This window comes from Macaca fascicularis, chromosome 6 (assembly GCF_037993035.2).
Source record: "Macaca fascicularis isolate 582-1 chromosome 6, T2T-MFA8v1.1".
Classification (NCBI taxonomy): domain Eukaryota; kingdom Metazoa; phylum Chordata; class Mammalia; order Primates; family Cercopithecidae; genus Macaca; species Macaca fascicularis.
Window position 1 is genome coordinate 35,971,617 of NC_088380.1, and position 16,237 is coordinate 35,987,853.

At 37.0% G+C, this 16,237-nt stretch overlaps 1 protein-coding gene across 2 annotated transcripts in view; it reads left to right on the top strand.

Moving 5' to 3' along the window:
- The window catches only part of SPEF2 (sperm flagellar 2), a 189,746-nt gene that overhangs the window by 86,182 nt on the left and 87,327 nt on the right, over nt 1-16,237 (top strand). The window contains exons 17-20 of one of the 2 annotated variants that reach the window (XM_005556713.5): nt 1,602-1,710; nt 2,730-2,887; nt 6,630-6,803; nt 10,437-10,511. In XM_005556713.5, the coding sequence (XP_005556770.2) occupies nt 1,602-1,710; nt 2,730-2,887; nt 6,630-6,803; nt 10,437-10,511 (516 nt within the window). Of the gene's footprint in view, nt 1-1,601; nt 1,711-2,729; nt 2,888-6,629; nt 8,530-10,436; nt 10,512-16,237 lie in introns of those variants that run through there. The other variant, XM_073993291.1, reaches the window with a different exon arrangement.

Sequence of the window (16,237 nt, forward strand, 5' to 3'; positions counted from 1 at the left end):
TGTGAGTGGGAGGTACAGAGATGGAGAGTGAGTGGAGATAACTCCCAAGAAGTTTATCTCTGAAAGAAGAAAAAAGAGCCATGGCCACAGGATATTTGTTACTTTTTTAGTTTTTTTATTTATCTCTTTATTTATTTTAGAAAAGGGTCCATATATATATATATATATGAAAGAGCTCAACTGATTTTTTTAGCTAGGGAATTAGTGAGAATAAAGGTTGTGTATTTTTATTCAAAAATGCCTATAAGCATAAGCCTTAAAAAATAAAAAAGATATCATTTAAGGCTGGTACAGCAGAAGGACACAGAAATTGGAGTTGTTAAGAGGCAGGGAGAACTTGAAGTGTTCATTCATGCAGTTTAGGTTTGCTAGAAAGCATAAAGTGAAGTCAGGATAATGCTGATAAATTTGGGGAAAAAGGAGGTAGGAATGTAGGGACTGGATGCTAGTGAAGAAATTCATCAACAATACCAGAGCTGGAAAGTTTGTGGTAGGAGTATAGGTCTTTAAGATTGCAAAGATGGAGCCATTCAGGATGATCACAAAATTCAGTGGCCATGGTACAGAGTACCACGAGTGAAGGGAAGGGGAAGCAGCACTGCCTGGGGCTGGGAGGTTGGGAGGTTGGACAGAGAGGAATGCTAATCTGTGCATTGAAGTCCTGACAGCCGCGAGGTAGCAACCATGAGATGATGCATGGGCATCTCCCAAGAAGGGCACTTCCACAGTTTTCTTCAGTTACCTGTTCCAATGTGATCCTTGGGTTTTATTAATCATTTCAAAGCATCGTTCTGCATTCTAAATTCATTTCACCTTGTTCTGTTATGAATGGAGATGAAGAACAACTGATTACTATATCCTGTGAGGGTTCTTCATTTGCTTGAACTGTATTAATTCACTATTCAATGTTTTCTTATATTGAGTAATTCTAATTTCTTTTAATCTAGTTCAAGGCTTTCTTTCCTCTTTATGATTTTTTATTTATTCTAAATTGGTGAGTATTCTGGACTTTGTATCATTAATCCAGAATAGGACTCAATCAGAGCTGTTGAGATTGGTTTTTTTGTTTGTTTGTTTTTGATCTCTTTGGGTCTATTCCTTTATGTCTATTCTGCAGGGAGATCATAAAGTCTAGAAAGAAACAGAATAATTTTATTATATTGCAATATAATATCAAGAAATAATTTTTATGTTGACGTTCCAGCCACCTTGTTCTTTCGTCTTAATTTTTACATCACCGTGTTAATTTTTCCAATTCTTTTCAAGTTAGTTATTCATGATGACCCATCATTTTTCATTCTCGTCTATCATAGACAATCCTGAGATCCTTACACTGAAACTACAGCTTATCTTAATGTTTTACTTATTTTCCCCAATTTCCAAGAAAACAATCGAATTCTTATCTCAAAACTATACTCTTTCAACATCTTTTAAAATATTTTTAAGTAACACTGGACCCAACATCTTTTAAAATATTTTTAAGTAACACTGTACCAAATACAGGACTCTATCTTGTTTGGCATCTTTCATCAGTATATTTTAGCAGTAAGTAGCAACTTTGGTTTTGAAAATTATCTAATTAAATAAATTTTATACCGTAGCTGAAGAATTGTCCTACAAAACTGCTCACGAAGACATCAGTCAACGTGTAGCTGCTGAAAATCAAGATAAGGGTGGAGACCAAAATTTAAGAGACCAGATACAACATAGGTTAGTTTTTAACTAAATGCTCTGCTTCTTGTTTCATGCTTTTAGAATAGATTGACAACCACTTTGGAATCATCAGACCTAGAAGAATATCTATTTCTTAGCATTCAGTCTTTAACAGGTTAAAGAAAACTAAGTAGTTTTGATAATTAGTGAAATATTTATGTGCTAGCTGTCATATTTAGAGCGCAAGTCATTATAGTCTGAAAAAAGAAGAATTAAATCAGGCAATACTTCCCTTTATGGTTACATGAACTTATAAGTTAATTATATGGAATCCTGATTCAGCACTCTTTAAGGAAATGCCGGTGACAGTGATGGAACTTCAAAAAGGTAGGCATCGGACTGTAAACTTCAAAAAGGTAGGCACCGGACTGTAAACTACTTCTATTTTGCTAAAATAAAATTATTCTTTTGGTTGTGTGCAATTTGCCATTGGAAAGGGAAATTTAGACAAAATTAGACAATTTTATGAAACCCTGATAAGTTTAACAATATGAAATGAACCAGGGAAGAGTAATTTGAGCTACATTAAGGCTGTCTGCTCTCCAGGAAGAAAAAAAAAAGTTTCAAGAATTATTCCAAGAACACTTTTGAGTAAAGTATATAAGTCTAAACCAACTATACTTACTCAAAGATCTCTTCAATTTCTATCTCTGAGAGAAAAATAGATGGCCTAGGTGAATCAGGCTGTAGCTACCATCCAAAGAGAGTTCAGAGTTATTCTACTAGGAGCATAGATGATGTTTTCTTAGATTTTCACTTGGAGACCTGAACTTACACTAAAAGTTTTCCTGAACCAATGACATTTTCCTCTTTTACTCTCATACATCTCAAAAAATATGTCTTGATGACATTAAGTAATTTCTTCTTTAATCTAAAATAAATAACATTGTTTCTTTTTCAGATGCAATTATATTGGCAGCCTATCTTTTCATTATGCATGTCGGATAATTTATGCTTAATATCATTCTAATCTTTTGATCAGTATGAGATATTCATATCATATTTTGATTTTGCAGAATTATAGGCTTCTTGGACAACTGGCCTTTATTGAAGCAATGGTTTTCAGAGCCAGAAAATATTTTGATAAAAATCAATGCTGAAATAGATAAGGAATCTTTATGCGAAAAACTAAAAGAAATTCTTACGACTGAAATGGTAAAAAAAAAGAATAAAGGTATTTACATTTGTTTATAGTCTTGAGTTTAGGCAACTAAAATGTGTGGTTTTAATGAGTTTGGGGCGAAAGGAAGATGTGATTCAAAAGTTCTTTCTTATCTTTGGATTTATTCTATCTACAAGTGTGTTCTGCCTCTGTCTTTAGCTTTCTGTTGTATGTGTTTCTGAATAAAAGATTTTTCTCTCTTATTTTAATCAAAAAGAGACCATCACTCTGAAAACATTGTTTTCATGTCAAAACAACAACAACAACAACAACAACAAAACCCAGCAGAGTTAAATTTAAGGATATTAATTCACATTTTATTCTCGGGATATATGCAATCTTTATTTGTTAATTAGATATTTTTAAGTAAAATTAATGAAAATTAGGGATATTGTAGATAAAGGTAAAGGTTTTACTTTGTTAGCTTTAGCATTATAAAGAAACCATGTGAATTCCTCTTTTAGGATGGACACACTAGGCCATTTTTTCTCAAATCCACCTATTTTGTTATAAGTTTATTATTAAATTGATTATTAATTATATATTAACTTGCTTTCATGTTTTATCTTACACAAATAAAACTACACAGATCTCCTTCCTCCTTCATTCAACCAATGATAATTGCCCACTAACTTTTTATATTATTATTGAAGCTTTTTATTGAAAGAGATTTTAACTTCAGTCCAATGTCATATTTCCTCTGGGATTTTACCTTGGAGACATGATTTGAAAAATAAATGTTTCCCAAATTATATTGGCAACTACAGTTTCTTGGTATAGTAAAAAATGGTCAAAGTTAATGGCGTGAAAAGGATTCTAAAGTTGCCTTGATAGCGTACTGTCTCCTGTCACTAAATTTGTGACCTAACTACCATAATGTACCAGTTAATTAACATTAAAATAGCCCATAGACATAAACCACAATCACCATGGATATCCAGGAGCTCACACTTAGAAAGACAAGCTCCTACATCTAAATGCCTACTCCAAAAACTACCAGCATGAACCTTTCAAAGAGAAAAACAATCATATAGTATTTTAAGAGGCTTAACATGTCATTTGACAGAATAGCAATCTTACAGAGTCTTGGTTGGGAAGCAGAAACAAACCAATTCTAACCCATAAAGGCTTGAAGTTATGGGTTAGAATCAGTTTGTTTTTGCCAAATATTAGACTCAACTTCAACATTTTCCTAAAGAGTTTGCATTCTAATAATCACTGACTACATTAATGGACTCAGTTATCACTTATTTAAGATTTATATTTCAAACAGGTAATTAACAGATGTTTAATCATTAAAACAATAAACATTAACCTAGCCCGGTGCTCTATATTAAACATCCCAATTAAGTTAAAAAACTAAAAGAATGTGGTACTTCTATATTCTGACCACAATATACTGTTAAGTAGGAAAAAGCAGGTTACATATAAAATAGTCTCTTTTAAGGAAAGTGTACATATTTATGTATTAAAATACATATGCACAGAAGAGTCGGGCAGCATATATAATACTTGATGGTGGGGAAGGAGATGGGACTTAAAGAGACTTAACAGGCAATTCCCCTTTCTACTTGTCTTAATTCTTGGATGTTTAAAACAATAATGATGAATTACTTCAAAAATCAGAACTAAAACCCCGAATTTCCACTTCGAAAGAATGTCTAATAGAATGAAACCTCCTGGCTTGCTGAAATGAAAAGAGTAATCCAAGGGTAGAGTGAGCACATGTAAAGAGAAATAGCCATGCAAGAACATAGGCATTCATCGCCAGCGGTACATTCAGTAGAGCTGTGGGCCTCCGCAGTGTGAAGGGATGGAAAGACTGGGCAGTCAGGGAAGGTGTGCCAGGAAAGGTGAAACTGCATCACGAAAGGCAAAGGGTCATCACAATGATGGGAGCCTAGAAAGACTCCAGTTGGCCATGCTCCATCCCTCCAGGCATCTGGGCTAACCATCTCCTCTGACTGGGACACGCTTTCAGCAGAAATCCACGAGGCTCACTCCCTGGCTTGCTTCATGTCTTTGCTCAGACGTCACCCTATGGTTGGGCATACTCACCCTGGCACTCTGTCTAAAACGTAAGAAGCTGCCCACAACACTTTGGTCTCCCTTACTCTGTTCTATTTTTTTTCCGTAGCACTTATCACCATCTTAACTCTTGTATAAATTAACTTATTCATCATATTTATGGTTTGTTTCCTACCACTAGAATGTAAGCTTCATAAGGCCATTGATTTTTCTGTTTTGTTTTACTGTTGTATCTCCAGCAATCAGAACTATTGTTTGCAATATTATTATAATTATTATCATTAGAAATAGTAGTTTTACTTTATTGTTGTAATCCTTCCTTTTCTTTAAGGCATAATTCAGGTTCAATAAATGGTTGTTGCAGGAATGAATGAATTGCTGAGGCTTAATCGAGGATGTATGTACTGTGCAGTATTCTAAGTGCTTTGTATTCACTTATTAAAGTTAGTGATACACATTTCTTTCCCCTTCCATTTCCTCCTCACCCCACCTCTTGTATTACACTGCCCTTTACAGTCTTTTTATACTTATTCATTTTGCTTTCCCACTGGACATTTTCAAACAATCTTTTATTTTTCTCTTCATCTTTATTAGCTACTTCCAGATTATCACTTTTACATTTGGTACCCACTTGCTAACCCTTTATATCAGCTCCGTACACACAAATACACATATATTACTCATCACCCCCATGCCAACCACCACCATCACCACTCCTACCATCACCACTACCACACCACCACCATCACCATCACTATCACCACCACCATCACTACCACCATCCTCATCACAGCCATCACCACCTCTACCTCCACCACGATCACTTCTACCAGCACCTCCACCACCACTACCACCAGACCCATCACCACCTCTACCTCCATCACCATCACCACCATCATCACCTCTGTCTCCACTACCACTACCACCACCACCATCACTACCACCATCCCTACCACAGCCATCACCACCTCCACCACCATCACCACCACTACCAGCTCTACCTCCACCACCATCACCACCATCATCACCTCTATTTCCACTACCACCATCACTACCACCATCCCCACCATAGCCATCACCACCTCCACTACCATCACCACCTCTACCTCCACCACCACTACCACCAGCACCATTACCACCTCTACCTCCACCACCATCACCACCATCATCACCTCTATCTCCACTACCACTACCACCATCCCCACCACAGTCATCACCACCTCCACCACCATTACCAGCTCTTCCTCCACCACCACTATCACCAGCACCATTACCACCACCACTACCTCTACCTCTGCCACCATCACCACCATCATCACCATCATCACCACCACCACCCCCATCACCACCACCACCATCACTACCACCACCACCGTCACTACCACCATCCTCCCCACAGCCATCACCACTTCTACCTCCACCACAGTCAACACCACTGTTATTAATACCACAACCACCATCACAACTACACCATCATCACCACCACTACCCATCAACATTACCACCACTGCCATCAAGAGGCAAGGGCAACCATATTTCTGACAAGGAAGAGAAGACTTGAAATCTTAGCTTTAAGGACTAGAAGATTTAAGAGAAAGCCCAAAACCATGAATTAACTTTAAATACATAAGAGTGTTTTGTATTAATTTAGATTTCTCTTAGTTCAAGTGAAATAGTAGATATCTAGAGTCGCTAATGAAGGTCAATTCTTATCATCCTTTTGAAGTTGAGAAGAAATTAGAAGAAAAGGAAGCTGAGAAAAAAGCAGCAGCTTCCCTGGCTGAGCTTCCACTTCCTACACCTCCTCCCGCTCCTCCTCCTGAACCAGAAAAAGAGAAGGAAATTCATCTTCATCATGTGCCTTCAAAAACTCCTACTGCAAAAGGAAAACCTCAATCAGGTGATTGACAGAATGATTTATAATCCTGTTTTTCAGTTTCTTAATTTTACTCAGTAAAGAATTATAAATTGTAGTCTATCTACATTCAGACTTTGGGCAACTTCAATCACATGAAACAAGGCTTTACACTCAGATGGAGGTGGAAAAGCTCTTGGAGTAGCTAAACGCGTAGTTGTTACAAAGCCCAGCTTCTTCGCTGTGTAGGAGGAGACATGGAGTCATCACACCTAGGTCTACTGATTAGAGTAAGATCACAGAGGAGAAGAGAAAAAGGCACAGAGCAACAGGTAACTTCAGGCAGATCAAGAGGATACACGTCTGTTTGCTGAACTACGGAGTTAGATTTATGTAATGAGTAAGAGCATCTTAATAAAATAAGAATGACTATAGCTGGTTTTCCACCAGAATAAGGGAACAAATTAACAGCAACCAATAGAACTAGAATTTATATGTAATTGTAAATCTTCAGGACTATGTGATTATAAAAGTACAGAAACACGCTCCTGCCATCTCAGTAAACATATATTTATGGACATAGAGATAAAGAGCCTAGATAGAGAACATTTTTAGTTTAAGTTTTTTCTAGATCCTTAACTCCTAAGGACCATAAGTCTAGCATTCAGTGGTAGACAATAAATATAATGACAAAATTGAAGTGCTTAATTGTTTAATGCATGATATTGGTAGAGTGTCAGTATCTATTTGTGTGTGTGTATAAAACAAATGAGGCTTTGGTTTCTAGTTTCAGCTTCATAAATGGCTGACTGTGCAGTTACACCATGTCTACCTAAGTATCTTTGATACTGTGTCATGACCACACTTCTAAACTCTATAGTCTTATGGAGATTTGAGATAGGTCTGAATTTTTAAAATTAAACTTATTCATATTAAACAAAAAAAATTTGAAGACTTTAGTAAGATATTATGGTATATTAAAGACCATTTCACTCCAGGAAATTAGAACTTAACTACAGGCAAAATACACAAACCCTAAAAAATGCTTTTATCATGTCAACAATAAAACACAAAGACATGAATTAAATATACACCCTTTTCCCACTATCTCATTAGGAAATTAAAAAAACAATTCAGAGGTCTGGAGGAAAATGGAAATATGTAAAATGCTTTTTAGAACTGGGGAAGACAGGCCGAGCGTGGTGGCTCATCCCTGTAATCCCAGCACTTTGGATCACCAGAGATCAGGAGTTGAAAACCTGCCTGGCCAACATGGCAAAACCCCATCTCTACCAAAAATACAAACATTAGCTGGGCGTGGTGGCAGGCGCCTGTAATCCCAGCTGCTTGGGAGGCTGAGGCAGGAGAATTGCTTGAACCTGGGAGGCGGAGGTTGCAGTGAGCCGAGATGGCGCCACTGCACTCCAGCCTGGGGGATAGAGTGAAACTCTGCCTCCAGAAAAAAAAAAAAAAAAAAAGAAAGAAAGAAAGAAAAAGAACTGGGGAGACAGTTTTCACAGTGGGTCAGGTGAGCCTGGAATTATCTAATATAGTCCTTTAACCTATAGCTATGGCTCTACAACTCTTGCTCCTCCTCAGTTTGCTCTAGTCAAGAGTATCTATATATTTGAGCCATTTCCTGAAACCAGTCTCTAGTGCTTCTGATCAGGACTAGCTCAGTCTTTAAGTTTCTGAAGTTCGTTTGCTATTTTATAATTGTATTCTTGAATAGTGTGCATTGAAGAAATAATAAATCTATTGTTGCTTTAAAGAGTGGTTGTACTTGTCTTTTTTTTCCCACCAAGGTCAGGGCTAGTGCCTGCTATTTAAGCATGTTTAGAAAGGTTAATCTCCAGAGTCCTAATTGCTGCCAGCCAACCTCACTGTGATGGACATTGATGGGGCAGGAGAGCAGACAGTACTGCCCCTGCAGCTCAGGGAAGCTTGGTTAGGCAATTTAAGAGAGGAACATTTATCACAGGTTTTTAAAATTTTTTGTGTAAATAATTTACAAATTTTCCAAAATGGAACATTTTTAGAACTGAAAACCTGAGGCTTCTGAACATGCCCTACTCAAACATCTAATTACAATCTTCAGCAGAAGTTGAGATGAAAAGAGGAATTATTCACTAAAATAAAAAAAAAAAAATTTTAAAGGGCTAGAGAAGGTGTAGTACATTGAATCCTAACAGTTATTTTGTTAAAAAAATTGTTCTATATTTTATTCAGTTCCATATTTTATATTTGCTTCCATTATACGTGGGATTAAATTTGAAAAACTCCATAGTTAATGTTCCATTGAAGGATCTATTGTCAAATGCAGTATCAATTGTCACTATTTAATTGAGAATTACTTCTTAGTATGGCATAATAGAATAATACTACCTATACTTCTATTTAGGTTTTTCCTTCTTTTCCTCCCTCCCTCCCTCCCTCCCTCCCTTCCTTCCTTTTTTCCTTCCTTCCCTCCCTTCCTCCCTCCCTCCCTCCGTGTCGTCCCCTCTCTTTCTTCCAAATTTAGTGGTCAACTATTTGGATTTTTAAACATTCATTTAGAGAGATTAACAAAGTCACTTGTCTTATTTCTATGGAATCTTGGTTGTCATGTCCATGATATTTAAATGTAAGTGAGATCTGCTAGGCATTTATACATTCTTATAACTATCACTTCTAAATACAAAAAAAAAAAAAAAATAGGATAGAGGGAGTCTGTGTCCCTCACAGGCATTTGAATTGCCATACTGGTTCATCCTTTAAAATGAAGAAAAAAATATAGCCCAGGACCAAGGGAGGAAAATAATTAAATTTGTTTGGTAAATAATGCAGAATGTAGTGAATTATTTTTCAAGGAACAAACTCGTTAATTGGGACATCTCCAGATCATCAGTTTTCCAATTTCTCCCTTCCAATATGTTTCTGAACTATATCCTAGGGAATTTAAGATAAATATACTCACATCATTCTTCGCATCACAATTACAGTCAATGAAAAAATGTAGAAGTCACAAGGCAACAAAGCGTGTGACCAAGAGAAGTTCGGGGCGCAGCATATCAAAACAATGTGGTTATTTACCTCTTCTTCAAAGTGTTTGGCCATCATTTTTATTTTATTTTATTATTTCATTTATTTATTTATTTAATTTTTAGAGACAGGGTCTCACTATGTTGCCCAGGCCATACTCAAACTCCTGGGCTCAAGCCATCCTCTAGCCTCAACCTCATCAATAGCTGGGACTACAGGTGCATGCCACTGTACCCGGCTTTGACATCATTTTTATGACAGATACAGTTGTCTTATTGTGTAGGCACATTCAATTGAAATAAATCCAAATACAGCCAGGTGCTTCAAGTGGATTTGTGATTATCTTTTAAAAACACCACAGCTAGTTCCATTAAAGAGTTTATGATCAAATCCACTACCAAATGTTCATATTAAAGTTAGGACTAAACATCTCAATGTGACAGAATAATGCTGCTATTAGAGCTATCATTCCAGAAGTTTCAACCCATAGTCTGTCTTCAGGATAATTTTAACTCAAAGTTAAGACCAGAGCCATTTTATGCAGTTCACAAATGTAACTGTTTACCTATGGGAAATAGCATTAGCTTGCTTACAATCATATAGCCCAAGTTATTGAAGTAAATCATCAATGATTTTTGTGTGTTGAATTTTGTTTAGAAGCCCCGCATGGTAAGCAAGAATCTCTTCAGGAAGGAAAAGGGAAGAAAGGTGAAACCGCACTCAAAAGAAAAGGTACAGCAGATAAAAATAGATATAATTACATGTAATTCTGCATTTTATAACTATCTCAGTGCAAATAGCTAGATTTGTATAGTAGTATACATTGACCACTTCTCTCAGGCATTTGTAAATCATAAGCCCTTGCGGAATATAGTCTCAAACTTTCTGCATCCTGGCACTTACCAGAGGCCCTGCTAAGAAAAGTGATGCTTGCCAGGATAATTTAGACAATATCTAATATGCAGAATATCCATTCATCAGAGATATTTTGACTGTTATCCTTGGGCTAAGCTGTGCCATCAGAAAGCTACATACTGAAACAAGTTTTCTTGGACCCCTTATTGAATTTCCTTCACTGATAAGCACTTTGGTAAAAAATAAAATAAAAATCTTACGTTACCTTAGAACATTCACAAAACTAAGAAAATAACCTTGGTACAATACTGTTAAGTAAAGTAGAACATTTAATCTTTATCATCTATTTTTAGTGGAACTCTTGAAGTTTTTGAGACCTGTCTACATTTTTTGTTGTTGTTGTTAATCATTTAAACCAGTAATTTATAAACAATTAAAAATGTGAATTAGGGCTGGGCGCAGTGGCTTATGCCTGTAATCCCATCACTTTGGGAGGCTGAGGTGGGCAGATCCTGAGGTCAGGAGATCGAGACCATCCTGGCCAACATGGTGAAACCCCATCTGTACTAAAAAAATACAAAAATTAGCTGGGCGTGGTGGCGCGCACCTGTAGTCCCAGCTACTCGGGAGGCTGAGGCAGGAGAATCCCTTGAATCTGGGAGACACAGAGGTTGCAGTGAGTCAAGACTGCACCACTGCACTCCAGCCTGGGTGACAGAGAGAGACTCCATCTCAAAAAAAAAAGAGTGTGTATATATATATATATATATATATATATATATATATATTTACATATATAAATATATATATTATATACATGAATTTGAATTAACAAATGTTTACAGCTTGATGTAACTTCTTGGTGTAACTACATACTGGCAAAGGATTTTAATGATTTTACTTTGTTCTAATTCGTATTTCATGCAATGGATTTTAATTCTTATTACTTGTTTGAGTTTCTTCAGAAAATTCTTCAACCATCAAAGAGTAAAGAGAACCTTGCAAATATTTTAGAGAACTTTGAGTTATTTTCCCCACCCTCAACCCCACTCCCTGCTTTTTTAAAGAATCATAAATTCCCTGGAAAATGTATGTCATGCATATACCCTCAATAAGTAAACTTTTAAAAGCCTATTTATGAGAGCTGGTGACCTTTTTAGGGTATTTGGATGTGTACTCTGTAACAATTTTTTTAACAGTCAGGTACTTTTAAGTTATCTATCTGAGCGTTAACAAGTTATTTTTGTTGATGTTGTTTTATTGAAAATTATTCTGACCTGACATTCGTATTTGGTATTTACTTTGTATTTCTTTTCTCAGTATTACAGTTCCATGGCCTCAGTTCTGAAATGCAAGCTATTAAGTTCAGCTTGTTTTTAGGTTAGGTTGGTTTGTCCTTTGGGTTTATTTTTATGTATTTATTTATTTATTTATTTATTTATTTATTTATTTATTGTCCTTGACTGCTTCCCTACTGCCCAGGTATCTTACACTTAATCTGGTGGCATTGCATTGCTTGCCTTTTTCAGTTAATTGTAAATGCCTATGGCTTTATCCATGCGACACTGTCTCTAAAATATCAGGCTTGCAAAGTTCTTCTTCTGCATAATGTTTGATTATGAAACAATAATATTTGATTTTAAGTTGTTGTTTCTTGTTTTGAAACAGGGTCTCATTCTGTTGCCCAGGCTGGAGTGCAGTGGTGTGATCATGGCTCATTGCAGCCTTCACCTCCTAGGATCAAGCAATCCTCCCATCCCAGCCTCCTGAGTAGCTGGGACAACAGGCATATGCCACCAAGCCTGGCTAATTTTTATAATTTTTTTGTAGAGATGGGATGTCAGCATGTTGCCCAAGCTGGTCTCAAACTCCTGGGCTCAAGCAGTCTCCCTGCCTCAGCCTTCCAAAGTGCTGGGATTACAGGCCTGAGCCATCACACCAGACCAATTTTAAGTTTTTATAGAGTTATTTATTGTAAAGAATTTTGTTAAGAACAGTTTTTCTGAAGACCATGTTTTCACTCAAAACTCATGCATGACTTTCCTTAGTTTTCTAATTTAGTAGGCCAACTTTAATGTCCATTGAAATGAAATAAAACTTCCAGTAAAAAAAAAAAAAAAAAAAGTCCTCCACAACTTAACATAGCAGTGGGGGTGAAACTTTTATTATACCAATAATAACCTGGTATTATATTTTCTGAAGGAATATTATGCCCACTACGTCATTCACTGGCCCCTGTATGAAATCCTAGGTGATAAATTTTGTTCAGAATCAAGGGACAGGAAAATGCCTCTTCCTCTGGGTGACTAGATAATGGGCACCTCTAAATGAGAGCATTTTCCTTTGTGTTTTGGCTGAGTGGAAGTTCAGAAAAAAACTCATGGCTCAGGTTTAGTATCTATGCAAAGACCTAGATCTCCATGTGTGCCTTCTGATTCCTCTCCTGATTTTGAACTTCTACTTTAAGTTATATTTTTCCTGACCCTAGTTTCCTTTATGTTCTTTTTTCTATTTTACTTTATTTCTGTGAAATAGGGGGATATAATTTCTAAAGTAATTGATAGTTGGTGAAAGAAAATCCCAGGCTCTAAAATACTTATCAGTTGGATTCATACTGAAGCTGCTGTAGCAACCAATTAACTAAAGATTGAAACGCAGTTATGGATGCATGCAATTTACTTCTTCCAGGTTCATTCAAGTGGCATTGTCATGAAGTATGTGTCTTTTTAAAATTGTTCATCACAAATTGCCAGTGCTGTTGCAATCCAAGAGTGTGTAATGTTCAAAATACAACATGCTAAAATAGACGTTTGGACATTTAAATATATATAACCATGATTCTCACAGAGAATCTCACCTTTCTCTAATTATATAATATGATGGGTTTATATAACTAGAGCTAACTGGTGAGTTAACACTGAGATAAAAGTTTTAGTTAAAATTTTAAGGACTATAATTTATGCTCAGCTCTCACTTGTTTACTAATAGAATAATTTTCATATTTTACATTACTCATCCCTTTTTTCTCATCAGGATCAAAAAAGCAAATGAAACATCATTATAGAATCATCGAAAATAGAAATTAAAGACTTGTGTATATTAGGTACCAAAGCATCAAATTAGACATAATTAACACATGCTCTAAGAGCGTCCTTAATAAAAGCATACAGACTCCAAACAATTCATAAGCAAACACAAGTTCAACAGCAAAATACATACATTGGAGGCATGTAGCTAGCTCAAATTAACTACAAAGACTTCCAAATATTTTTTGCTTTTATTTTACTATTCTATTGCATTAAATAATATTTGAAATAGGTGAACTCTCAAGATTTAGACATTTTTATGTTACATATAAATAATGTGGTTTTGGATGTCCTTCCTGTGGAAGAAATAATTTTATTTCTTAATATTTCAAATTAACACCATTGCAGGTGAACACCATTAATTGTTCATCTGTTTATTTCACAGGCCATTTGATACCAATTATATTTAAAGTGCCTCCTAGTTGAGGAACCATCTATTTTTTTCCTTTCTTCAAACTTATTATTTCCTGCTGTCGATGTCTTTGATTCATTTATATCCTTCTCTGCATAGTAGATCAATCTCTACCCTTCTCCCTCCCAAATCTTGACACTGAGATGCCATTAACAATGGTATTTAGAGTGTTCTTAAAAAATATTTCACCTCCTTTTGAGCCCATTTGCCACTGTTCCATTATGTTTCTGCATTAAACAATGGCTTTTCAAACATATAGCCTTACCCAGGAGAGATGTCAATTAGGAGCCAAATGAAGAAAGTTCTCAATAATCAACTAAATTCAGAAAATGCCAAGTTACATCAAGTTAAAATGTTTTTAATTACAGGATTTTTTTTTCTATAACAATGTGCATTTCAAAGGGAGCAGGAGACACCATATGTAAGATCCCAGGGCATTCTGGCTGCAGAATTCTTCTCCCTTGGAGGAATATCTGTTGGGATCAGAGTTCTCTGGAACAAACACTTGGAAATAATGCCATCTTTAGTTCCGATGCTTTGCCACATGTATTAGTGTTAGTATTGTTCCAGTGTTTGCCTTCTGATTTGTCTTACAGGGTCAATTATTGTAGGTGCTACCAAGCCACTTAAAATAATAAATTTAGTATCAATGTTATAAGCATTAATGTCATAGGACTTTTCCTTAGTTCACCTAAAGACGGGGTTCTTGTCCATCCCATGGCCATGAAAATTTAGGCTCACAAACGGTTTGAAGGGTGAGTAAAACAGGGTTTTATTGGGTGAAAAGGGAAAAAAAAGAGGGAAACAGGGACTCTCGCAAGGTCAGAGTCCCTCCACTGGAGCCCTTCCTGCCTGGCAGTTTGAATCCCTGTTTCCACACAGGAAAAGGAGGGGCCAGGCTCCTCCCCACCACAAATGGTGTGAACTTCCCAAGTCTCTACCTTAGTGGGCAGGCTGGTTGGAGTTTCTCCAGGGACCCCCTGCTACCTGGCTGTCTCATTCCCCTCTCTAAAGAAGTACATCTATCTAACTATTTGTTGTTAGATTAAGGATAAGGACAAAGACCCATCTTAACTGCTTCCTGCTGACAGGGGTCGCTGTTTTGGGGAAATGGCAATCAGAGCTCCCTCAGAGGCCTATTTAAAGGTTCCCAGCAGAAGGGGCCATCGTCAGATGCTCCACTTGCATGACTATTTACAGTTTGATGGCCTGAAAGCAAGAGCAGACAAATGGAGTTATTAGAAAACATGTATCAAAACGAAACAAGGGGAGGGATAAGGACAGCTCAAAAATTCTGAGGCCTTTTACCAGTTTGCACAGGGAGAGGGAGGCCAAACCCCAGCTGGTTAAAAAAACTCTACTCTTTTGCTGGCATGTCAGGCTTCTGGGTTCCCTTCCCCTGAGCCCAATCCTAAGCCAACTAGTTTAAGGCTTGGGAAATAAACTCTTTCAAGTTTGTAGGATGCATCTGAGGGGAGTGTCCCATAGTACGGAGATACAATTACCTGTGAAGAGAGGGCAGAGGAGGAGAAAGAAAAAAGTAACACCTTTTCAAGGAGTCCCAGAGGGTCAGGATGCATTTGAAAGGGATACAGAATGAAGATGAATGGTCACCCATCTAGAAAGTGGGGAGCAGGCATCCCTAGTTTCTGTCTCTTCCTAGCAAATAACCAGGGTACATGAGGGAGAGGGAAGCGTGTCCACTTTCCCTCTTCCATACTTGCATCTGAGTGATTTTGGCAGGTCCCGCCATGAGTGCCAAAGCACCTTGCACCCATGAAGCAGGGAGGGCCTAGAGAATAGGAATTATCTGCTCTTACCCATGTATGCCTTATCTCACCTGCTGCCAGTAGCCCTGGAGTTTCCTAGATATCATTTATGTCATGGATACTAACTTGACCTTTATCCATGAAACAGGAAGCTTGGGGTTGACTTAATCGGCAGGAATCAGCCACTCTCAGCTTTGCTGTGCCTTTTAACCTCTGTTGTCATTTGCCCCTGAATTCCCTAGATCCAGTTTTCCTTCCTAGGGCTTTGACCCAAAGCTTGGAATTGAGTTTGGTACAAAAATGTGCCTCAGGGAGTTGCGTGGACTCCTTATCATA